Source organism: Ischnura elegans, chromosome 9 (genome assembly GCF_921293095.1).
Source record: "Ischnura elegans chromosome 9, ioIscEleg1.1, whole genome shotgun sequence".
Classification (NCBI taxonomy): Eukaryota; Metazoa; Arthropoda; class Insecta; order Odonata; family Coenagrionidae; genus Ischnura; species Ischnura elegans.
The window spans coordinates 71030173-71057377 of record NC_060254.1 but is presented as its reverse complement, the minus strand read 5'-3'; the positions used below and the strand labels follow the sequence as shown (position 1 = coordinate 71057377).

Genomic DNA, 27205 nt, shown 5'->3' with positions numbered 1-27205 from the left:
AATCCACGTTGATTTCAAGTGGCTTTGTGGTGATTATCATAAAATGTTAAACAGAATTTCTAATTTGTGGAACTTAACTCTCTGGTGACATTGCGTCATTTATCATCCTGAAACCACGCTAGTTATGTGAAAATGTATCGCACATTCTGTTTTTACATAATTCGTGGAAAGGCAGCCATGAGAGCACATGAAAAATCGTAGACACATATATAGAAGGTTTAGATATCGAGTGGTTGAGGTTTTAATGGTTTTAGGACAGCACCTGCTGCTGTTTTAATTTTTCCACCAAATTTCCACGTGGGTTCCACGTTGATTCCACGACCAAAAACACGTGGTATCCACGTTAATTCTCCACATGGATTCCACCACCCATTTCTCACTGGGCACAGAACAGAGACTCAATTGTATCCCTTGGCAACCAAGTATTCGTGTATTTCTTCTAACAATTAACTATACGTAACTCTGTTGAGGAAAAAATCACTAGTACCCCTTGGCTTCTCACCTCTTCATGTTATAAAAATAATAGCACTAGACATAAGTGATTGAGAAACAGTGTTAGCAGAAAAAGGTACTTCTATGCATAATTATTCCAGGTTTATGTAAGTGAAAAAATGGATGTGTTTTAAAAATGACTCATGCAGCATTATCATGAATGATATGGTTTGTGATGAAGCAGATAATGACACTTAAACTTTCACAATAGAATCAATAGTCAAATCACAGTATAAAATAACAATCATTTTATTTTAATCACCTTCGACCATGAAGGTTGACTATAATCAATTAACCATCTCTGTGTTTATAAATGAATTGTTCATCAATTCTAATAAGTTTTGATGCAATGAGAGAAATTTTTGGAAAGACCTAATCCTTCACATTTTTCACGTATATTTTTTTCATTTTTTTAAGGTGGTGAATTTTCTGAACGATTTGTACACCTTGTTTGATCGAATTATCAGAGGCTATGATGTCTACAAAGTTGAAACTATTGGTGATGCGTACATGGTGGTAAGTATTCTAAGTATTCTCATCTCCTCTGGGAGGCAAGGTATCAATTGATGATTCTGATGTGCTGTACTAGCTTTGTCACTACCTGTTTTGATTCCCTGATAATCTTATTCTTAGTTCCAGCTTGCAGTTGCACCCCCTTCATAATAGCAATAATAATAATTTTTATTACGGGCATATACCCAATTTAGAACAGAACATGTACATTTCTTTCAATATAACTCTTAATTATTAACAAAATATTCTTAAAATGATAAGTACCTATTACATGAGAAAAGGAGCGCTAAAATATGAATTATGTTAACACAAAAGATAACATAATTCAAAAAACATGAAGTTAGACAATATTCAACAATGATAAAATACACTTCTTAAATATGGAATGTTTATCACTAAAAATATCAATATTGCCAATAAGGGACTTATTATAGTCAAGGGATCCTGGTTAGTGGTGAATTAAAAGTGAATTTCTTCTACTGTATTTAGCATGGAATAATTTTGTGCTTCTGGTGGTGGAAAATATGACATTAAATGGGATCAATGGAAGTAGGGATTAACAGTTAATAAAATCATTGCATAGATTATATTGGAATAGCAATTAAGCAAGATTTTGTCGAACATGAAGTGGATTTAAATTCAATATCTGTATTGCTTCTGCATATGGGGCATCATGTGTTGAATTAATATTATTAATATAATTAATATTAGTTATTAATATAAGTTTTATGCTGTGGATTCCAAACAATGGAATCATACTCTAAAATTGGATGGACTAATGATGTATACAAGTTTCTTAACATATTCAGGTCTTTAAATTCATTAGTAATCCTAGTAATAAAGCCTAACATAAAAAAAGACTTACTAACAAGGGATGAGATATGGTAACTAAAAGCTAAGCGTTCATCAATAAGAACCCCTAAGTCCCTAATTACGTCCGCTCTAGAGATAACTATATACCATTGACGGAATGGTCAAATAGAATGGGAGATTTTTTTATGATGTAAGAGATTGCACTACATTTTCATGTGACCGATTCGTGCTTATTACTGGAATTTTATAATCTAATTTGTATTCAACAGCTCTGTGAGCCTTATACAAATAAACTTCATTGTATTTGAAAATAGAAAAAACAGTGATGCCATTATTGTATTAGGGGTGTTCAAAAAGTAATGAGCCGGAGCCTGGAATGTGCATACCAGTGACAGGATGATAATATCATAGTGTGTGTAAGGAGGGGTGTGTCCTACTAGAGAGTGAGAGGGCACAGCCTGTCGCTAGAGGGCATGCAAGCACGTCACGTGGCTAAACAAAGCTAGCAGCTGCATGCCTCAACCATCCAATGCAAAAAAGAATTATATCCTTAGTGTCTCAACGTACAATAGGGTAGCTTCCTTCATCAAAGAAAATGAAAGGCATCGATTGCGATTCCTTAACCACTATCAGTGTATTCATAATATGCAAATTATTTTGTTTTAGAAATCCCAGTTTAGGCATATGGTAATGGTCAATTTTAACCTCATTTGAAAAAGGCCAGATTGGCGCCCTTGCGATGCCACTTCATGTGACGTCACAGGTACCTAGATGCTATACGAGTACATAGATAGGAGTTTTACATTGTCTGAGATTACCAATGCATGCATGAGGCACAGAGTTCAGGGAAACATCTCTTAATAATGATCTATTAAAACTGCCTGTGGTCGGAAAGTTTCCTTCGTTTGATAGGGTATTAATAATCCTTATTCAAGCCAAGCACTACCTGCTAGCAGGGTACTCTATGCTACTACCATGCTAGGCAGCAAGCAGCCTGCATCGTAGCAGAGCTCATACTCATACGCACCAAGGTGACCTCACATGGCGGCTGCTGGAACCAGAATGACGTCACACGGGATTTTCCCAGCATTCATACTTAGGCGTCGCATTTTTGTGGGCTTGAAAATTTTCACTTTTCATTTAATTGTGAAAAATAGACATAGTCATTTAAAAATCTAAAAGTGTGAAATAACGCACTCCAGGAGAACTAATCTTTCCATTTATGCAATTAAAAAAAAAATAGGAAACCACCCTGTTACCCTGCCCCTTTTGCCGTAAGGGGGTATGAAGAAAAGGGTTGGGAGCCAATGGTAGAGACGAGCCAAAATACTGAGGAGATTGCTGAGTAGAGCATTGTGAAGAGTGGCATGGGAGGTCTTAGAAAAAAAAAATCCACAATTCAGATGGGGAAAGTTTATGATACTAGATTATTAATCGAGTTATTAAGATATAGTGTACATATGGGAGGTATATTATGGAATGTAAATCTACCAATGGCAATAGCTTTTCAACTTTTAAAATACGAAGTAAACTGAGGCCATCCTAAATCATTTTCAAAATGAAAAGAAGTTCATAAACTTCAGTGGTAGTTGGTAAAAAGTAGTTGTGTAAAATTGATGTGGGTGGATAATTTTCAGGTTGGGGTTTGGGTTGGTGTAGCGTCTACTGTTGGCTTCACACCATATGTGGGCTCGGGTGCAAATCCCTGTGGTGACGGAGATTTCTCAGAGATATCTCTTCCCTGCTTGAGGGCTTTGTGCGGGGAAGATCAACATTCCACTGTTGGGATGGAACGTTAAGCCGTGATCCCTTAGGTGCCTTTCGTTAAGAGAACGCTGATACCAGCGCGGGGATTTTTCTTCACCCTTCCATCCTTTACCCTTTTCCCATGGAGCAAATGACCTCAGCTCTTGGTCGCCTTCACCAATTAGCTGGATTCCAGGTTAATTTGACGTTACGTATATGATAGGGAAGGATCTGAATGTTTCATTCACATTAGCAACTATCATTAATCCCTGTTAATGTAATGCCAAAAATAAACATGCAAGTTATGTGTTACCGTATAAGCGCGTGTAAGAGGCGCACCTTTTTTCCCAGATATTGCAGCCGAAAATGGGGGTGTGCCTCTTACACAAACTTCTTATCTTCCCCCCCTCCCCTTCACCGGTTGCAAGTTCAAGGGGAACTGAGTTGCTTTGGTTTTCAGCGTGAGTCAGTCATCTGAAACCCTGGGTCAAAATCAAGCGGCAGGCAGGGGAGTTTCTCCCTTAGTGACGTATTTTTAAAATGCTCCTGTTTGAATTTCTTGCAAGCATCGCGCCGTCACGTCGGTACCCCAGAGGTGAACATTGAAAAGATCGCGCGGGATGATTCGCTCCGGAGCGCGCGCTAAATTTATTGCCACGAGTGGGCATCCCGCGGCATTTATACTGCATATAGTAATATTGGTGTCAAAACCTGCGGTTGAAAAAAGTCGAACGAGTGTGCTCATTGTTGGACTTAATGGTGGATAGAAGAAGTCGGGAATGCTTATGAGTGAAGAGCGCTGAAGGAGAGGTCGAGGGGAAGAGGGCTCCGTATTTAAAGCTACGAGCGAAGGAGCAAGGGAAGAACACGTCCGATCTTGCATGTGGCGTCGTTGCCTTTAAAGCGAAGGGGCGAAGGCGCAGCAATGTGATATACGCAGTTTGCGTTGCCTGAGTTTCTAGTCCGTCTCGTCTTGTTTGAATGCGCTTATGCTACGCTTGTTTCTTCCGAAATTGTGCTATTTGGACTATGTTGAATATTAGTAGCCTTATTTTAGCTATAAATCTTTGTGTCAATCAATTAGTGCTCAAAAAACTTAAATGCTGTAAGATATACGTCGCGTTAGGTCTAATTCTTTTTAGAACCTCGTGCGTGTCATACAATTGCTGAAAGGTATCGAGATATCTTCGAGCTCAGAAGGTGACTCACGTAGCATTTGACCTCCAGAAACTCGGGGAATTGAACCTGGTAGACCGAAAAAGGTCAGTTGGTGGAATGGGGTAGGGATGAAACACGTTTCCATTGTTCCCCTGTAACTTGATATTTTCCTGTGGAGTCTCGGAAAGGAAAAAAACGGCAGAGGCATTAGCTGATGGAGAGCCGAGTGTAGTTCCGTTAGGCCCCTTGCACACACACCGATTTTGGACGGCCGGTAAAATATTGGCCGATATTTTACCGGCGAAGCGATGCTTGCACACACGCCGGATTTTTACCGGTCAAACGATACGTTGCTAAGTTTTTGAGCCGGCGTCGGCGATCCACAGTGACAATAGCCGGCAGCTAACCGGCATTTTTCCGGTGCCGGTGTGTGGTCGGTACGTGTGCAAGCTCCAATGCATTGGAATGTGGACGGCCGATATTTTACTGGCCGTCCAAAATCGGTGCGTGTGCAAGGGGCCTTAAATCTACGACGTGGTTATTATCCTACGGCGCTGAGATTGCCCCGATTGTTGTTCAATCTCTTGGGAAAGCTCATGCCATTTGCCTGTCGTGTTTTGCCTTAAAATTTTCCACGGCTACAATTCTATTGCAATACTCCTGCGAGAGCTTTTAAACAAAATTGTTCGTGAGTAGGACAAGCAACGTAGAGCGATGGCGTATGCAAAGAGAGGATCGGAACTCTTTCTACTCCCTCTTATGCCGCCGCAGTTATCAAAATTTCCTCTTTCAAATAGTACTGAAAGAGTACATTTCGATAACTGTCGAAATTCCAGGCATACGTCTGCAACACCGCACGATAGGATAAAAAAAATGTCGCAAAATTTTTTTTCTTTATAGCTTCGATCCTCAAAATAGGGGTGCGCCTCTTACACAAGCTTATACGGTATTTTGTATTCCCAGTGCACAACCAATGCTGGCTTTACCCATTTGATTAAAGTGCCGGAATTGTGCTCTAATGGATAATTTTGTTAATCTGGCCCGGCAGGTGACCCAGAAGAAGTTGTTCGGCTCCCAAGGCTCAAACAGGCCTTTGGGTGCCTCTAGCCTTGGAGCAAAACATTTAGCGGTTGTAACTGACACAATTGTACCATTTGTTTTAACAAATTTGTAAAAACTACTAACTATGTTGAAGGGGTGTACATATATTTTTGGAAATCATGTTCAAAATTTAAAACAGTTTTGCATGTATCTAAAAATTTAATTAAAAAAAAACTATTTTCACAAATTAAAAAATGCATTTAAAATATTTCTAGCTACATATATGAGGCCATGAAATAGAATTTTGAAAAACTTAAGGGCTCGTTATTTGATGTTAAATGGCCATTAGGAGTTTTTAATTTGCTGCGGTTTTGTCTCCTTTAAATAGACATGATTCCTTAAAATTATTAGTATGACTATGATGAAATATTGATACATAATACATCTTATTTGATTAGGTCAGTGGCCTTCCTATTCGCAATGGTGATGCTCATGCTGGAGAGATTGCTTCAATGTCTCTGGATCTCCTGGAGGCTGTGGGTAATCATCGAATAGCTCACCGTCCTACAGAAAAGCTCAAACTACGCATTGGAATCCATACTGGTTTGTTAATTTTCAATGAATTCCTTTTAAATTTAAGAAGTTCAAAACCATTATTTATTAACAATTTTATAATCAATAATTGAAAATTCAAGCCTATTAATTTGGCATCTGAAACATATAATTTGTATGCACTATTTATGGTAGTGAAATTCATAGTCCATTGCAGTTTCAGCTAACTCAATTATTACTATGTATTATAGAATTTGTACCATAAGTCGGGGCGAGTTGGGACACTATTCAATAAATAATCATAATTCGTGCATCAAAATATTTACTGATAGTTGTAAAAATCAAAATTAACAATCCATTAACCTTTGGAAACTTTGTGTTCAGAAAAAAATTGATGTAGCTTTATTTTTACCCATGTAAAATATTCAATAACTCCATTCAAACACACCTCATAGATAGGGGCGAGTTCGGACATGAGCAAGATAATGGAAGTTTTCGTTCTGAGTAATCATTTGTGTGACAATTGGAGAACATTTATTTATTGAAACGTGTTCATATACCAGGAATAATAATAAGTAAATATTTTTGTTATGTTACAGGACTGTAACATGCTATTAGTTTCTTGTTTTCATCGGAATACTACTGAGATCGAAAAACATTACTAGCATTGCTTTAACCCTTTCGCTGCTACAAGTGGGAATACCCGCAAAAAACATTATGGTTATTGCCTGCGACATGCGGGGATATTCCACGACTTTCAAAATCTTTTCCTTTCAACACGACATGCGGGTAAATATCTACGTTTTCGAAAAACCCTTCCTTCGGTCGAAGGTGCTGTCATCTGCTCGAAATTCTAGCGGAACTACGTCCATTCGTGCTGCGACATTCAGCGACGTCAAATGAATGATTCAATTCATTTTTTTCTGGATAATAGGCAAAATAATGGAACCGATGAAAAATCTATTGAAGCAGCAAAAGGGTTAATGGTTGTGACCTAGACCTAGGTTATACGTATTTTTAGATTTTAATTCTAGAAATAATATGGTGAAATAGAATGCATTATTTATTAATATAACCAACAAATTTGCTTAATGATAAAATTTCTACTAATTTAACGTCTACATTAGGCCGGAAAGGGCATAAGATTTTGCAGGTTAGAAAAGAGATGTTGATGAAAATGGGAACGCATAAAGATGATATATAACCAAATAAATCAGCTTGGGGTCACATTTTTATTTGCGCACTTTAAGAAACATACAATAAAATGATCTCTTTATTTATTTTTCACTAATCGAACAAATTAGCTTGATATTTTATTGATGATGCAACTAGGAACTTTGACACTCGTTGAAATGTAAAATAAAACATAAACATAAATTATCTTTACTATGCCATTTATGAGTAAATGAATTATTCAACATCATCAATATTAGTTAAACCATTAAAAACGAAGCGGCCCTTTCGTAAGTCCCTCAGCGGAGCTGGCTGATGCTCAATATGCGTTCTGTGTACTATACACTCATCATCAACATCCGGAAATCTGAAATAATCTCCTTGACCAGGGGCGGATCCAGGATTTTTTTCTGGGGGAGCACAAGGGTCTGATAGGTCTTCTCATATTTGAGATTAAAAACAAAATGAAAGTATTACAGACTTGGGGCAGGAGACTCGTATTCTCCCAGGCGATAAATTGTCTCCTTTCTCCGGCAGAAAGCATTAGAGACTTCGGGGGGGGGGGGGGGCGACAACTCGGGTGCTTCATAAAGCTCCTGTTTTCGCCTGAAAACAGAGTTACAGAATTGCCCTTCAGGATAGAGTAAAAAAAGGAGAATATGAGTCATGGGTATCTTGTAGCCTACCAAAATGACTGAAGGGGCTCTGTATTGTGGCATCCCACCCCCGACTCGCCCGGATACCACAATAGAACCGGGGGGAGACGTCGCACAAAAATATAAAAAATACAAATCCGCGAAGATCCCTCCCGCATGGGACCTACGGGACAAAACTATGCCACTCACTTCTCGTAATTCACATAAAATAAAAAAATATTCCCCTTCTGTGAAGATGATTGCGGGTGGGGGGTTCCCGATTCAAACTGATGGGTGACGTTCGGGCGCTGATGCACTCGTCCAACACGCATTTACGGGAAGGAAATCAGACGGGGCGAAAGGAAGGACGAAGGATATTTTCAATGGGGTGACCCGTGGAGGAATCAGAACAAAAACACTCTCTCAAACACTTTCAATTAAACAAAATATAATTCACACAAATAAGGTTGCATATGACAAAAAAAAACAAAAAGGAACCCTCTTATACGCTAATGAAATATGAATTGGTGAAAGCCACTTATGAAACATCGATGATAAATTAAAATAAAAAAAAAACAATATAACTTGGTTTCTAGATGGAAATCAATATAGAAAATGATGATAACAAAGTAATGTTCGGTGGTGAACACGTAAATATGATACAAATTCAATGATTTCTTGACTGGGGAGGTAAATGATAGTCCATCCCGTCGAATGTAAATTTGGGGTGCGAACGTTAATTGTACTTGGTGACTGATTTCACTTTCACTAATGTAACGGGTGCGTTCCGTGACTGTTTGTCTTAACTTGGCTTGGCAGGAGACACGAGGGGGCTTTGGGGGGGGGATAGCTGCAATCTTACTTTATCGTAGTCCGAGTCTCGACCAGGTTGGATCCAACACTCTCTCGTTCCATTTACTGCACTCCTTTCTCCCTTGTTGGAGGAAGCTGCATCCGGAACGGAGATAATGCGTCCTCTTCAGCTGGTCCTTTGCTCCTTCGGAGGGGGGGGGGAATCTTCTTCCAGGTCAATCTTTCTGAAGACACTTGGGCCCCTTGTCTCCTCCTGCCGTGCGTCGCACTGATTTTGGGCATAGGCTCCGCCTGACAGTCACTTAGGAATTCTCTCGGTTCTCTTACGTGCACCACCTTTTATCATACCTCAACTTGGGGTGGGGGGTAATGCACAATGAAGAGAGGGAGGAGTAATACGCCACTCACTCAGGGAAAACCCAAGCTCCCCTCCTCCCACACACACACACTCACACACAACCATACAAAAATCGGCGAAAACACATTCATCCCCTCTTACTCATCCACGCCTTCCTCCACGGGCCACCTTGGGGTGGGGTTTTGGGAAAGGTCGTGGAACGAGCGGGTAAACTGGTAGGGAAGAAAATGCGCCGAGTAGAAATGCACTGTAATGGGGCTTGAACCATTACCCCAGATAGCACAAAGTAAGTGAGTTAACCGTTTCTTATGGTTTTCTTACGGAAAAAATTGATAAGCAGCTTATCGTAAGCTAAGGGACTTATATAAGGCAAGGGTAAGACGTTAGGGACGTTTAGGTAAGGAATGCCGTCAAATATCCTCAGGCAATGTAAGTCACTTCTGTTGGAGCGCCAAAGGCGGCTGAACAGCGTACTACACATGCTACGCGGCTCATCTTGACATGAATTTAAAGGCTATTGGGGAAATTTAGCGAGTTTTTATAAGGTCTGAACAACTTATAACAGATTTTCCCGTAAATAGAAAAAAATTAATAACTGCAAGCAACCGGCTAGTGAAGATATAAAGCATAGTACAAGTACTCTATCCATGCGGCGGAAAGAAAAAAAATAACACCAGGATGGGTCCGAACGTGCGACCCTCGTAACCGAAGTACTACACGCTAACCACTACACCACGGCAGTTGTTAGAAACAGGTGGCGTAGTTACTAATTAAATATCCAATTATGTAAAAAAAAATTGTTTGGCATGTGCATGAAAAACTGAATTTATTCAAGGTCCATACATTTTAACATTTATGAATTTTAAATTATGGTTTGATAACCCGATGACTACAATACGTATATTAGATGTTCCTTCCTATATTATTCTACGTTGGTATTCTTGTGAATTTGTGTTTTTCTTACGACCTTCGTTAAGCTATCAGTTCATAAATGTGAATGATTTTCAAATTATGGCGGTATGATGTTATTTCTCCTCATAATATAGAAGCGCCAATAATAAAAACATTGTTTTAATGCATAAAGGCCTTAATTAACACTCTGTAACGATGGGATAATAACAGCATCTACGGAAGTGCTGAAAGTTTGGCATCCATTTTGCCATTACTCTGGATGTTTGTCGCCCTGGCCGTAAGAAACCCATAACAAGCTTACTTGAGAAGCGACTTCCTTATTTCTTCCTTTCACCTTATCTCAATGACTTATAATGTGCTAGCTGGGACAGTATATAGTCATCTAATCCATTAAAAATGGTCTTTAAACTAGTATATTAATGTTTTAATGTCAATAATCATCATAACTGGTGTCTCTTTGGTGTATAAGATACAGGTTTAAAATTTGATCATGATGAGTTAATAAAGAAATGGAAATTTTGTTTTTTTTATTTCATTTGGACTCTTGGAATATGTTTGACATTAGACATCCACCAATTTTGGAAAAAATTATATCTGCTGTATCAACAATGGTTGCCAACTTTGGTTGTATTTACAAAGAAAAAAAGTGGCCAAAGGAGCGACTTATTTGATTAGTTTTCCTGATTTCAATTTATTTATATATAAATATTTTAAGGACATATGAAATTTTAATTTCCACTTGTGTATGTTAATTGTAGGTCCAGTTGTTGCAGGAGTGGTAGGCCTTACAATGCCTCGCTATTGTCTTTTTGGAGACACTGTGAATACAGCATCAAGAATGGAATCCAGTGGAGAACCGCTGAGAATACATATCAGTGGTGAGATACTTTTGTTTTACTCGAGTTATTGTTTTATCCTTTGGTTAACCTTCTCTTGAATCGTGTAAAGTTTTTATAATTTTCATTCGGCAATGGAATAAGATCAGGGGCAGATTTTGGGTGGATCACAGGGTCCCATCCCTTACAAGTGTACTTAAATAGCTATGAAAATTCACCTACAGTGAGTCCTCGTTCTACGTCACCCTGTTTAACGTCATTTCGCGATAACGTCACAAAAATTTAGAGACCGTCATTCGTTTATCGCACCTTCGCATCGCGATAACGTCTAGGCTTTTAAATTTCGCGTGAGAAAAAAATGCGAAGCGGCGGGCTTTGAAGGTTGTTCGTTTTGTGGGCGGTAATACAGTCAGTCTAAACGAAGTGTAAAACGGTGTGTTTATTGTTAATTGCGATTACGGTTTTAGCAAATTTTCTGCAAAATGAATTCTTAGGTAGGTGCGCAAGATTTTACTTGACATAATGGTTTTCAGGAACCTAAAAAGTGATTTCAAGGAATTTTTCCGAGTAGAACTCGAAGTTTTTGTCATCACTTTTTTCGCTGTGTTCACAATAATTTTGGTTCCTGTAACTGCGACGATGTTTCAGCGATGATGATGATGATGCCCAGGCGACGCTCGCCCGGGCAACCACCATAGCGAAGCCGAAAAGCAAATGCGGGAAGATACAAAAATGGAGAAGGATTTACGTCAGTGCTGTTATTGTCATCGATGAAGACAGGAACTCGTATTTATGCCATAGCTTGGCATTCCCCCATAGCGAAGCCGAAAAGCAAATGCGGGAAGATACAAAAATGGAGAAGGATTTACGTCAGTGCTGTTATTGTCATCGATGAAGACAGGAACTCGTATTTATGCCATAGCTTGGCATTCCCATCGTAAAAAATGCCCTAAATATGATATGCTAAAATTTTTTCGCATAGGAATTGTGAGATCTAGGAGCCGATATTCACTTTTTACATTGTTTCTTATGGGATATTATGTTTCGATTAACGTCATTTCGTTTATCGTCACATTTTTCAGGAACGGTAAGTGACGTTAAACGAGGACTCACTGTATATTCTATTTTTAACCCTTTTAGTGCTATCCTTCTTCCTGGGGTACTGGCAAGAAATATGGAGGGTATTTTCATAGAATGTAGTCACTAGGGAAAAAAAATACAAACCTATTTTATTACATATCCATAAGCGTTCTTTTTTAATTGATGAGAGAAATGTAAATGAAGAAAGTTTTTGCTATCACATGAATATTTTATTCACACATTTACACGACCATGGTTTCAACGTTAGATGTCATCATCAGGTGAACTCTACAGAGGTCCATCACATCATTTTATACCAGGCTTGGAGGGGGAGGGAGGAAGGTAACTAGGTTGAATGGATTGGTCAACAGAGATGAGGGAGGGGGAAAGAACTTGGTCATACGGTAGAAAGAAGCTAGGGGGAGGAGGCTCCCTTAGGGAGGGCATGGCAGGTGGAGGGGGGGGGTTCAGATGAGAGAGAGGCCAAAGGGTTCGTCATGTCATTAGCCCAGGAATTTAGGAGTGGGAGGCTTAGAAGTGGGGAGTTGGAGTCATACAGAAAAGTCGTTTATAATGTTGTCATTGGAACGTACACAAAGTTATGCCTCAAACCATCAATTTAAATTGATGAGGTTAAACTGGTTAATATAGGGAAAATATTTTTACTTTTACTGAAATAAAATAAATCAATGCTATAAGTTGTAGCAAATTAAATAATATATTGCATAAGAGTCGATATATTGGCCCGCCGCACTTTTTGGCCGAGTGGCAAAAGCCAATATATCGGCCTGCCACTCTAAAAGCGTTAAATACCAAATTGAGTGTTCTTATTTTAAGTACTTGTGATGGTCCCCCTCCCTCCTTAGGGAGACATCATGAGATTTGGCTCGACCCCCTCCCTCTAATCTCACATGAGATTGTTCAAAATGCGTATTTTCAGTGTAAATACATTAGTCTATCCTTCATTGCATTCCTCTTTACTTCATTGCTGACATACTCATGAAGCTAAGTCACAATAGAATGTCACAAATGTGGACCCACCTTTTGGCTGACCGGTAGCTAAACAATTGAAGAACTACTGTGCTACTTTGTTGCATTCGCATAATCGCGATAAATATTATTGTGTAGAATTTAGTCATATTACAGTAGAGAATCATATTTTTCTCAATTCAACCTAGTATTCTTGCAGTTTTACTCTGTTTCTTTTGGAAAAAAAAATTGCGAGATACTACTTGCCAGGACCTTCTCCTCTCCCCCAAGTGAGTTTGGGTTGGAATCGGCTTGACACCCTAAATGCCTCGGGTGTTAATGGATTTTCCCTTACTTGTTTTACTTTGTGTCTAGCTTATTTTTTTTATAATTTTTATTTGAATCACTAATCTTTTTCATGGCGATAAACATTCATCCTGCTTAAACCAAAGTGCAGAAGTATAAAATTTATCATTGATGAATTGATTTTGAATGTAATTGTTGGTTCCCTGTGTTATTTCATTTCTAATGTTTTAAACTTTTGTCTCTTCAGATAGTTGTCGTCGAGCTTTGGAAAATCATGGAGGGTATATTGTTGAGGAGAGAGGACTTGTTTTTGTCAAAGGTAAAGGAGATGTTAAAACTCATTGGTTAGTTGGGGCTAATCCAGAGAAGGCCATTCTGAGGAGAGAAGATCCAGACCTGTCAAACCTTGCTCCTCTTTTTAGCAGGTATGAAAATGTATAATTTATACTTTGAAACATTAAATGTACAATATCTTATTTTAAAGGGTCTTATAGACCACATCCATCGATGTGGTCTATATAGGTCTAAGGAAAGAAACCATGTCATTTGGCATGATCCTCTTTTTTGTTGTATGTACTTATTTGTGACATGTTATAAAAAAATTAAGTTGACTTCATGAATAACTTTGTGGAAATGTTGAACGTACAGGATAGAATGTTCAAAACTTTGTATTTTCCACTTAATTTATTTTAACTCATACAAAGCGTTTCACCACACTGTGGCCTAGTCATTATTCCATCATGAACATTATTAAAATCTGGCGGAGATGATAAATATTACATGTATTCTTTTCACATCATGTTTTTTCTCTCCCCTTTTTTTTTCTTTTTTACTTTATCATTCTTTTTAATGTCTGTCTAACTATTTAATACACTTTCCATCAATTTCACAATAATTCAGATTATGGCATGATGTAGATTAGTATGCATTCTTTTCAGGAAATTACAAGTTCTTCCTTTAAAAGTATGTATTATGAATGTGTTATGTTGTATCATTTACCATTCACTTTATTACATTTCACTTTTTTCCAGACCTGCCAACTGTCCTGTTGGAAGACGCAGTCCGAAGATGTCATCAGGTGCTGGTAATTGCAGTCGGAGGCAATCTGGTATATCCCGTTGGGCCGAAAGTCCTGACACAGTTCCTTCCTCTTCTCCAATGCGCCGAAAAAAGACTGGACCAACATTCGAAGAAGAGGACGAAGATGAAGATGCTCAAATGTCTGATGCAAGTCGAAGACGTGGAGGTAGCCTTGGGATTGATGCGGCACAGTTGGCCCTCAAACGTGGTTCACGGGATCTCCTCGCTGAAAGGAGGGGCAGTGGCGGACTGCTGGCTGCATTGGGTCGCTCTGTCCGTCCCCAGTCTGGCCGGGTTAACCGTGATAGCATCAACCTATCCTCCATTTTTCGTGGAAGTGGTAACTTAGCGGAGGAGCGAAGGGGAAGTGTGATGGAAGATCAGCGAGGTAGCGTAAGTCAACTTGATCCACCCTTCTCATCAAAGTCGATACCCTCATCTAAAGTCAATATAAGGAAGGATATTAGTGATGGTGGCACTACGTCCTCAGTGGGAGCTTTAAGCAGATGTAGGAAAAGAAGTGGTAGTGCCATGAACATTTTAAGTGATCCCGGGAATAGCATAGACCGCCTTGAGGATGGAGAACTTGCCCATCGAAGAAGTTTTCATGAGCTTCTTCTTCCCAAAGCAGTGGAGAGACTACAGCATGAAAGACTTCCAACTCCTGTGAGGTTTGAAGCTTTTAACCCTTTGAAAACAAAGGATGTTGTTAGGAGTAAACTTAACCTGCAGAAGGAAGGTATCCATTCGTCACAAAATACCCCCTGTGAAGAAAACAGTAGACTGCTCCAAACGGATCATAATTCTCCCTTCTCAAGTCATGAATCCATTGTCACTGCCAGCCATTGCAATACCCCAGCATCAAATTCATCTCTGGACCACGTACCTAGTCCCATCAGTCATGATAATGCCAGCATATCTGCAGTCGATGACCCGGATAACGTGAGGGATTCACTCATTCTGGCCTCCAAGAAAGACGATGACAGTGAAGCCACAGTGCAATTTGACATGTCGCTCGACAGAGATGGCAGTCACGTGGTTGGCAAGCCCAATGGCGGGATACATGATCTCAAAGGGTTCAGTGGGGATACCATGGAGGGAGACGAGCTTTGCAGCAAGGGGGTGAAGGCCCCATTGTTGGCCCCGCCATCTCCGCAGTCATCATCGGTGTCGTCAGCGGGAGGGAGGAAGAAGTGGAAGTCACTGGAAGAAATGGGTCAGGTTGGTCGTAGTGCTGTGAGCAACCATGGGAAGCATGGGAAGGGAAACCTACGCAGCTGGCTGCTGGGGTTCTTCGGTGGAAGTAATGGCATGCGGGGTAGCACGGGGGGGAGAGGGGATGATGGAAAGAGTAAAGAGGGGCTGGGCTCCCATTCTGATCGTGAGAGTATGGTTTGAACTCATTTCTCAAATATTGTGCGGTGCTAGTTTTACCAAATCAAGGTATTGAGTGAGTGGATGAATTGTGGAAACCTTGTTGTGTGCATGTGTGTTGTTGTATGTGTTGCTGCCTTTCAAGTCCTAGGATGAATGGAAGAATTATTAAGTTAACAATATTTAGGTGAAAGAAAAAAATCATTGTTGATGTATAAAAAATAGGATAACAAATATCAGTGCAGTGTTATGGAGCTTATGTATATTATGCTAAAACCCTGCAATGTAGGGAAGGAGCCCCAACTGCTGAGAAGGAGCCCCTTACCATTTTCAAGTTCCTAGGAAGGAAGTCACACTGTTTTTTATCCCATGAGACTGGAAAACATACACTTCAGTACCAAGCAAGAAATCACTTGCTACCTTCTTTAATTTGGGAAACTTGGCTTCTTTTTAGCCACTTACTCTCGAACATGTTCATTATTGAGATGGTGGTTGGTGTCATCACTTGGGGAGAGTGTGGTTTTTTTTTCATCTGGGCTTTAGGAGGGACATGAATTAAAGTTCCATTATAATTTCAGTGTGATACTGTTTGACTCAGTGAACGATGCACATGGGCATTTTATAATGTGTTGGTAGAACCAATTTCAGGTACTTATTGTCTCTGCCTTTGTGTGTAAAAGGAATCTTTAACCCATGTGTAAATTATTTAAGTTTTTTTTAGTTTGGAAGATGCGTGTGCCAATCTCAAGATTAATGTTGCTTATAAACAGTTTTTTAAAGGGTTGAACGCAGCATTTTGTATAGCAAGTCTGTGATGAAATGTGATACAAGATTAATTTACTTTTTACCAGTGAATGTGCCCCGCATTCATGCCAATAGAGGCTTGAAGTTTCTCTAGCCAGATGGCTACATTAAATGAATCATCCAGTCAAACTTGAGGCTATTAATGTTCACAGTCCAAAATCTCTGAAATGTGTTATAAAGAATGAAATCTGGTTAAAAGAATGTGGCATTTCTATGGAGAATCTTCTCTGCTGTATCAAAACTATTTTTCAGAACTATTTCAGATAAAACATTGGTGCTGTCTTCAATTTTTTGACGTAGTCAAGGAAGTTGTGCCACAAGAAAACTTAAAAGTGTTCCCAGCTTGGGGGAGGGAGGTTTAGAAATTTTTTTGTGAAACATCTCTGTGATCTGTAAAGAAAATATGTCTTGGGACATATTTGGAACATTTTCAAAACATTAATATGAACAGAATCATTTAAAACAATTAGTGTGAAGTACTAAAAATAAAGTATTTTTTTATACCTTGATTATCATTTTAGGTGCTAACTGTAATTTTGGCCAAGTATCGGAAGAAACTCTTTTTAACTAAGAGTGGAATGCTTGTAACTTGTAAAAGTGCCTTCTGCACCCCAAGTGCTAGAAGAAACAAGCCAAAGGTCAGTGTCAACTCTCTGAGTTGTGGCCAAGGAACTGTGAATAGAAGAAGACTTTTTTATGAATACTGTGTACTGTGATGACTCCGTTAAGTACTGATCCCGTTTGTGGTTGTGAGCACTTTCAAGGGGATCATTCAGTCGCTTCAAATTTTGTCTTCCCCTATCAAAGTGTTTGGTGCTCAGAAGATTTGCAATTTGTTCTCTTTGCCTCCTTTCAACCCTCCGAATTAGGATATAACTGGTTGTATTGGGCCACAAAGCTACTCAGGGAGTACTTCTGGTCACTCACTGGACCACTAATGTCCATTCAATGGTGAAGTCACTACTCAAGAAAATTCAGCATCCTGATTCATTCCCATTTCATTCATTTATTTTTTTCTTTCTTTTCTGTGGATCATGAATATTTCTTCTCAAGAAGTACTTGCTTTATCTGTTGATCATCTAAAATTCTACTCAAGTTATACGTCTATGATCAGATCCAACCTAATGTTCTATTGGGCATGGAGAAACTGATGTCAGTGTCTTTATGAATGAATGGAGTTATATTTTGTCTAATATATGTGTCCAACAGTATCAAACACATTACTGTTATAACTGTGGTGCAGCAAAAATATTTGTTGGTTCATAGTCACAATGGAAAGATTCATTTTAGATTCAAGGTTAGTATGGATATAATTTGAAACCAGTGTTACCAAATATTTTCCCTTTGCAAAAGTAAACTGCTGCAAAAACACAAAATTCTTCTAAAACTCAACTTTTATTCTAATGATGCCTAGTCTATTTTTGTTGGAATTAAATGATGTAATTTTTAAAAGAAAAATGTATAATTTTTATAATGTTGATCATATCCTTTCCTCATTTTAAAGGAATCACTTTTACCCAAATCCTTAGAAAACATTTTTAGCCTTATACAGAGGTGACCATTTTAACAGTAGTCTCTACCAATTCTAATAGAATTCTTTTTTATGGAAAGAAGAAGATTACTTGAAATCATACATGTAATCCATTAACTAAATTTTAACTTGGATATAACTTATTTCTTTCAATTCCATTGATGAAGTCTGCTACCTGAACTCTTGATTCCTCCCTATGTGCCCTATGCATGCAATAAGACACCTTAATTTTTTTCAACTTCTTGGTTGGGATTTATGGATATCTTATTGTCTATGAATACCGAGAAATGCATGTATTTAATTTGGGCATAATGAGAAATGATCATACATCATTCTATATATTCAGTGGGAATCAAAATTTTTTGAAAATTCTTATGCAAGTCAAGTGTTCATAAGTGTCTAACTGCATCAAAGATTTTCTTTCCCATAATGTTTCCAATTCCACATGGATATATGTAGAATATACATCCATTTTACATTGCTTGGAATGCAGATTTATTGTTTCGTTGTTTATTTCTCAGCATGGGAAATTTGCTTCGTATGCTATTTTTTCAGGTAAAATACATATTTTGTCACGATATAGTTTGGTCTGGGTTGGATCATAATGCCTGCAACTTATCTGGGACTGGAAGAAAAGGCAACACAGGTGGGATGTACTTGGTACCTACTATGATCATAATTATTTCAATATTTCCTTTCTGAATGATTCATTCCGATTGGTTTCCAAATGATCAGAATTTTTTGTGTTTGGAAATTTTCAAAGAGGAAGTGGACGCCTGATATAAACAAACAGCGAGACAAACCGTTCGGCAGTTAAACTATTCATTTTTGTCTGGGCACTCTGAAGAAAGGCAAGACAGAGGGGCATCAGAGAGAACAAAAGGAGGGACTCGGCAGTCTACAACAGCAGCAGCTTTGGGAGCCTTGGATGGTCTGTACTGTTACCACCATCTTTTATAACCACAGCGCATTTGCTGAGTAGGTATTTTGCTCAAAATACTCTAGGAACTAAAATCTGCTAAATATGTACTCAAATCTTGGTGAGTATACTTACTTGCCTGAACACGCCACACTAGTAAAGAGAATTCATGAACAGGGAAATAAGATGTAAAGGCCTGTTTACTCGGTACATTAACACCTACGGGTTAATGCCTAAATGTATGAACGCCAAAATGCACTGTGTAACCACCCAACTTGTGCAAATGCATGCACAGAAAATAGAACCTGTTCTAATTTGGTTCATGCATTCGTATATGTTCCGTTCTGGTCCACAAAAATCATTCATGCAAACAGACATTAACACGTACATGTTAATGTATTGTGTAAACATGCCTTAATGGTTTTTCAGCGTACTCTATAAACCATTAAGGCATGTTCACTATAGTAGTGAACGCTGCTTGGGTGCTCCACCGGGTAATCTCCTCCATAGCTAAATCCTAACCCTAAATCTGCCTATGCCTGTGACAGGTTGTAGAATGGTGCCATGATATGATGGAAATCTTAGGTTCTATGAAAACTTCAAAAATGTTATTAGCTAGCTCATTATTTACAATCATTAATTTAATTCTTTTCTCAACATACAGTCTTGCAGACCACACTAATTTCAGTTGCAATCTTTTTAATAAAATGCCATAAAAAATAACTTTAACCTTATGTGGTGAGAAAATTACAATAAATCATAAAAAATATTTAAAATTAAATATTTGGAAATATCATATAATGATCTAAAATTTATCCTGGCAGTTGGTCACTGTTTGAAGTTTTTACGTAAACTGTAAAAAATTCACCTAAAAGGTCTATTGATATTCTTAATCTTCTGTATGCGAAGAGTAACATGTATATATAGTCAAGTACCTATTTTACGTATTTTCGTTCTACTGTAAAATATACTCTTCCCAGAAACATACCTGCACAAATTTTTACCACGTTTTTGTAGATAACGGTAATTAAGTCATTACATTGCTGTAGTAAACCGTCAATTCAAGGTACCATAAGCAGGGCTGGATTTACCGTAAGGCAAAATAGGCACGTGTCTAGGCGTCTCACAGTCCAAGGGGTGCCTTCAAGGGTGGCAGTTCATTCTGTTACAGCAGTATGTAATGTTTTTATTTTTGAAATTACTCTTCTTTTTTGTTGTATGAATTAAGGCTAGACATTATTTTTGGAAAGGGCATTCGTAAAATGTTTTATTCGCATAAAAGTTAAAGTGTTTCATGTAGTTTTACTCCTAGCTGTTTTTCTTTAATTGAACTGTCTATGTTTTACCTGCCTAAACATCAAGCATAAACTTAAGTTGACAGCCATATATATCTGTTTATTCCTTTTTTCCAAACCTTACCTCATGCGAGTGGCTATGCCTTATCATAAAAATTGGGGAGGGGATGGGGTCAAGTGAGGAGGGGTACTCAATGGAGAGGTGCCTATATCGTAGCTTTGGGGAAATCCGACCCTGGCCATAAGTGGGCACTCAGGGGGGTGATTGCTCAAGAGCTCTACCACATCAGCTGCGGAGCTTCCCTATAATGCAACTTATATATATATATATATATATAGTAGCTCAGTGTGAGCATTCACTTAAGTCATTTCTCGGAGTGGTCTTTTCGGCAGCAACTTTCCTTAGCACAGGTCGATGATTGCTGGTGGAAGCTCAAATATTTGTCCCTTAGATCGCCAATGGTGTATTGTTAGGTGATCCAAAGCACCAATGACGGTCGTCTCTTTTTACTTTAAAAGGAGATTAAAACTATGCTACATAGCATCTGCTCCTTTATAATGAAAGCTCTGAGTGCCTCCTGGGCTCTTCCTAAATCGCCCAATGCTTCAGAATTGAAGTCTACTCATCATTGAAGAAAGAAGAAAAAACCTTTAATAACCATTGGTGGGGTTAATGGAATGAAGAGCAGAATCCACCGTGACTGGTTGGCCCCAACAAGGCTCTGATTAATTCCAGCACCTCGAAGACTTCCTAGGCTCATACTGGTTTGTGATTTTTGAGGTAAAGAAAACTCAAAGATCAACTATAACTACATAATAATGTTAAAAGGCTAACTAGTAACACTTAGATGAAAATTTGAGGGGAATGAAAGCGTGTGGTTAATGTATGAAGGTGAAAGAGGAAGGGATGAGACCAATGGTAATAAATGTATCATATTATCAAATATGTATTATGTACTTGTAGCAATAAATTTGTTTAAAAAAGTGCATCTCAAATGGAAATGACTTAATGCGTCAAGCCAAATGACTGGATAGATGGCTATGTGGAACACATACTTTACCTGTGTTTGCCGCATAGCATCATCGCATCTCCCTTCTTCTAGGTCTTCATTAATGAATATTGTTATCTTTAGGGCTTAAATTTCAGCATAATATATATACACTCCAAATCTAACTGCTCTCATTTCTCTCACATTATGAGGTGGAAAATATTAATGAATTTGAAAAAAAATATAGCGCTTGATATTTTTAATTTAAGTCGCCAACGCGCGAAAGCGAACGGGGTACGGGGTCACGGCGAGTAGACTTGTAGGTGAGGGGGGGAGAAATTCGCGGCGAAGCGGGGTTGCGCCGCTACCCCGGCCACCGTGGCGTGGCAATCGCGTGACGTCAGGATAACAGCCAATCGGAATTGACTGCCAATGTCGTCTGCATATATTGCTGTATTTACGTATTACTTATTATTTTTTCTTATTCCCTTTAACCAGCGCGAATTTAGGGACAGGATTTTGTAGGGATCTTATAAGGATAGGGGTATTACTGCTTCAAATAAGTAAAAAATCCGATTACGCTTCAAAAGCCTTTATTTTGAGCTGGTGTCTGTACATGAAAAATCGTTATTACAACAGAAATTATTCTTTAACAAGCAGGACAGGAGTCCACAAAATTCACACGTAAAGCGGATAAGGATTAGTTTGTAAGAATTAATTGGAACGAAACTCCTATGTACCACTCGTACGTTCTACCAGTCTAAACTAACATTGTAAAAAGTTAGGAAAGCTCAAATCAATAAACATGGGTTACAACCAACACACATTAAAATAATATTTATACATTGAAAATGTAGTCATTATATTAACAAATAAGCTTCCATCATAACAATTAATGTACAAAATTTTATTGTAAATATCAGGCTATATACCGTAATGTGTACTACAGTATAATGTCCTACGTTTGATGCAATATAATTAAATTAGAAGTTGAAACGAAAACCAAATACTGTTTCACAAACTTTTTATATGCTATCAAGACAAATTGTCTTGGTAATGATGTTGAAACTAGTTGATAGCATTAGTAAAATAAGACATTGCAATATTTCCACTGAGTTTTATTATGACACTACGTGTTCCGTCGTTACAAACAACGTTATCAAGTATGGCCAAGCAACACCTGATAATGTTGTTTGTAATGACGAAATGTTAGTGTCATAATAAAAGTCAGTGGAAATATTGCAATGTCTTATTTTACTAATATTAAAACTTCCACCATATCGTGCCCAACATCATACAAGATAGTTGATACCAAATAAAAAGTTTTTGGAACAGTACTTTGTTTTTGTTTCACCATGAATATTTCATCATTCTACTAAGTAACGCCCAAATCAGTTGAGTTTAAATGAGAAGGCTTCAGACATTTTGGTAAGGGTGGAAATCAAATTGGAAATGGGAAGAATTCACTCAGGCAGATGATTCTCGGTAGCCTACTGAACCCGGTCGGCTACAGATGATGTTCGGTTGTCAACCAAATCGGGATTGTTACTGACGATTTTTAGTTGCCTACCTACCAAACATAGTAGGATGTTTCAAAAAGCATATAGCCTACTGTAACCGGTTGGAAAAATTTTCAGCTGCAGTTATCCATTCATATCTCAAAGTGCATTCGTATCAATGAAAAGTAACAAAGTGAATCTTTCCTATTTCCAATTTGGTTTCCACACACACTATTATGGCTGAATCTCTCAAATGTACTTATCATATATCAAACTTAGGAGATTATACTGCACTGTACAGTGTAGAGTACGATGAACAGAAAACCACTACTAATCCATGGTATCTCATTCCAGTTTTTAATCCATATTGCACAAAATTAGTAATCAAATCAAAATTTCTAAACACAGGAGAAATTACTGTAGTGAAAGGGATGTTATTACATATCACATGAATTGAGGTGACTTTTGAAGTTGAAGTAAAGCCAAGGTACAAAACATATTATTATGAAAATATCTTACCATTGTCAATAATGTCACATGATTTAAGACTCCCTTAAAAATTCAAATGTGTTTTGCTGTTAGGATTATGTACATATGCAGTAAAACCTCTATGCAGTGAACCTCTTTACATCATAAACCTCCACACTTCATACCACCCCTGCGGTCAGTTTTACATGTAAATTTATAGGCAAACCTCTCTGTAATGTTAGAGCGTAGGTTTCCGTGGCGATGGTTTGATCTCTGCATTTCTCCAGGGTTTTCTTCCGCGTCAGATTGTTGAAACTGTTGTCAACCAACAATCTGACGCGGAAGAAAACCCTGGAGAAATGCAGAGATCAAACCTCTTTGTAGTGAACCTCTTTATCTCATAAAATACTTGTCATACCAAGGAGATACTCCCGAGACAGCCTAACTACCTCCAAACATCAAATTGCCCAAATTTTGGTCCCCTCCATTGCGATGTAAAGAGGTTTTACTGAATAATTGAGGATCTTAGAAACCAAGAAAGATAAGTGCAATTAATTACCAAGAATTATCAGCTATTATGTAAAAAAATTGCACTAGTCCCCCTAGGCTTCTATGGTCCTCATTTGTTATGTAAAATGAATGACTAAATGAATTAATCTAAAAAATCTTTACACGTGAGAATACAACTCAAAGCAAATTAGCAGTAGGAACACTCGTGTATTTAAAAATTTTGACTGCAGTAACTTTTCAACAGTCTGACTGAACTATTAAATAAAAGCAAACAAAACAATGAGGTGGGAACGGGAAAGATTTTTCTGATTACAGAAAAACCCAACTCTCTGTCTTACTTTGAAATTTGATAAATTTACCCAGCCTTAAATATTTATTTATTTATTTCAAAGGATGGAAAAAATACACTTTTGCATTCAAAAGAATCCTAAGTCTGGAATAATGAACAGTAGTCTCCATGTAAACTTACTAGGAATTTCCAAATTAATCAATTTTAGGGGCGTACAATCCACATTGAAATCATGTAAAACTCAAGGTCGGAAAATGTCAGAAAATTGCAAATGCCCTACTACATGCTTCAAAATTTCCATTAAAAGCTGTCCAGATTTGCCAAAGCAGTATCCACTCCTTTGTTTGAAAAATTTTTTTGAGTGACCTTAAGTGTTTAGGGTGGTAAAACATTTATCCTTGTGCATTTCTTATGGAACAACCGTTTTGGTTACCAAAAATCGAAGGCAGCATTTCTTTACTACCTCCTTTAGGCAAGTTTCATTTGAGATATGAAGTTATAATTTTCACATTTATGCTGACAAATAGATGAGATTCACTTGTCTAGCAATCCGTTTCTTCCCACGATAATATCTCCCTTGATAAATGCAGTTATACTGATTAAATAATTCATATTCCCCCAACATCAATAAGGACATAGATATTTACTTCCTAACCATAAATACCAAGGGCAGGAAACAGTAATCTCATCTTCTGAAATCCATCACTTAGAAAACCAGATTATCAATGCACTAGATAATAAAATGGAAGTTGCTACAATATTTTTTGATTTCTCAAAAGTTTTTAACACTGTGGACCACCAATTGATACTCAATAAACTTGACTTGATGGTTTTTGTGTCATAGCTAATTTTGATTGAAACCTACTTGTCGGACCATATTCAATTTGTCATTACCTCAGGAAATGGTGTAACTTTCATTTGCCTGGGTACAGGCCTGAAGCAAGGAGTTCCATTAAGCTCCTTCCCTGTGCCTATCCTATCACTTTCAGACATAAATGATCATATAAATAGTTTTCTACAAATAAATGGTTCCAATCCATTCCCTATGCTGTTGACACCAATATTGTTCTCACAGCAACAATAATTTTGGAGAATTGAAAGAAAAATGCAAAAAGTGAGTCATACTTTCTCTACCTATCTCATTGAATACATTGGAGTTCCTCGTCTCAGACAATGGCCATTTTTATAGATCAAAAAAAAAGAGGCATTTAGGCTATGAATTTTTAAAAAACATGATGCCCTTTACTGTCCTCTGTTCAAAAAGTTGGCTGTATTACCACTGCCATGCAAAAATTAGAGGCTTTGGTACTCGTTGTCTTTAAGTAATGGTTATTTTATTAAAGTTGGTAGCAAAAACTGTAACTACTGTTTTCACTAATATTTCTCATATCTTGCTCACTAAGGGTGAGGCCTTAAGACAAAGTTTCATTACACTTCCCTAAAAGACAGAGAAAAGAATATCTCATAAGATACAAAGAAATAATATCTCCTTCATCTTACACAGGAAACAGTATGTTTATACATATCTTGAATGGTATTCCCATCGTTGATTGTTGAAATAAGTCAGGCCATTATATGTACCGAATAATTTTGTAAGGTGTGCTAAGAATGTTGGCTATGTTGTGTAATCTGACTGATGTGTTCTATTGAATCTTGGCGCATGAGTAATTAAACAGACTAAATGAGTAACAGGGAAAGATACTTTCCAAAAAACCATACCATACAACTTTGTGAAAACATCAGGAGAGGTACAGGCTAATGCTTGGTCAGAGAAATGCAAATTGTTAGAGAAATGCAATTTGATAAATAAAATATATAACATAATATAGAAATACCCACTATAGAGACTGCACAGAATTGGCGAATCACAAATATATAAACTTTTTCAATACCTTCTTCCTAAAATTCCAGATGCTGACATTTATCATGCAAGAGGCCACAAGATTTCCATTCGAGTTCTTCTGTTGGGCACTTCCATTAAAGCTGCAAAACTGCTTTATGAATTGAACGATTTCTGCAGTCACACTCACACCTTAATCAATCCACCCTGCAATAGACAGTAAAAATAACATGGATGTCTCCCTTACTAAATTTATCTATTTACAGTTTCTCAAATCTGTATGAAATCATACTCACCTAACCGAACAAAAATGTCCAAATGGAGAAGACAGTAATCGACAGAATGCATGGGCGGCAAGGCTCCCTTTCATTTTCTCTCTTCACCTAGGATTAAGAGTAGAGGTGGATATCTTGGGGAAGTGAACGATATTCCCAGTGTCTTCCACTCAGATTCTTTAGTCTCCTCATTGTGGGTCTATTTTCCAACCCTTGTAATAGCTACACCACCAACTGTCATCTACAACAAAATTTATAATTAATTATGGTTATTTACATAATACTGACAATTTTGAAGTATTTGCTAATGTTTATACCTCTTCTTTATTGTCATATTCCATGAACATGTTTCGTGGGCACTTCAGGAGATGTGGAGGGTCATCGATGGTGAACATTTTTTCACCCGCAAATCTGAAATAAAGATAGGATATCTTTGCCAAAGTGTTGGATGAGTAGAAAGGACTATCTTCAAAGGGATTACTCATCACGCCAGCTTCCCTAATATAAGGGTACTCCCGTGGAAAATTATCTTATAGTGAATGACTGTCTCTCGCATGGAAGAAAATAATGCCCTAATAGTACTTAAGTCCCCACCCTTTGCACTTGCATTTACCCCGTCATAACACCATTTACAGCACATATATAGCATGACACTAATGAAAAAAATCCACAGATACTCCAAGAACATAAGAATATTATACGCTAAGTACGATATGTCACATAAAAACAGATTGTTTTTATGTGACATATCGTACAGTGCATTAATGGCCAACTTATACTACAAGATTCTTTCACTTTGTACTTACAGACGTTCATTCCGAGGAAATGAATGCAATTTGATAGGGTTATCAGGAGTTTTCCGCGCGCCGTATCCAAAGGCATGACAACGGTGAGACGAAGGCAATCAGTTTAGATTCAAACGATTACAAACGGTT

The 27205-nt window shown here is 37.9% G+C and overlaps 1 protein-coding gene and 1 long non-coding RNA gene across 2 annotated transcripts in view; one reads left to right on the top strand and one right to left on the bottom strand.

Annotated features, from left to right (window-relative positions):
* Positions 1 to 18107, top strand: part of LOC124166068 (receptor-type guanylate cyclase Gyc76C-like) — a 279411-nt gene extending 261304 nt beyond the window's left edge. The window contains exons 20-24 of the mRNA XM_046543687.1: positions 910 to 1008; positions 6222 to 6366; positions 10965 to 11084; positions 13645 to 13822; positions 14429 to 18107. Coding sequence (XP_046399643.1) covers positions 910 to 1008; positions 6222 to 6366; positions 10965 to 11084; positions 13645 to 13822; positions 14429 to 15875 — 1989 coding nt within the window. The 3' untranslated portion in view covers positions 15876 to 18107. The remainder of the gene's footprint in view (positions 1 to 909; positions 1009 to 6221; positions 6367 to 10964; positions 11085 to 13644; positions 13823 to 14428) is intronic.
* Positions 18108 to 26161: 8054 nt separating this feature from the next.
* Positions 26162 to 26636, bottom strand: LOC124165795. The gene is made up of 3 exons (XR_006866323.1): positions 26588 to 26636; positions 26292 to 26511; positions 26162 to 26202 (listed from the first exon to the last, which is right to left on the bottom strand). It is a non-coding gene; the product is annotated as an uncharacterized LOC124165795 (long non-coding RNA).
* Positions 26637 to 27205: the final 569 nt, after the last annotated feature.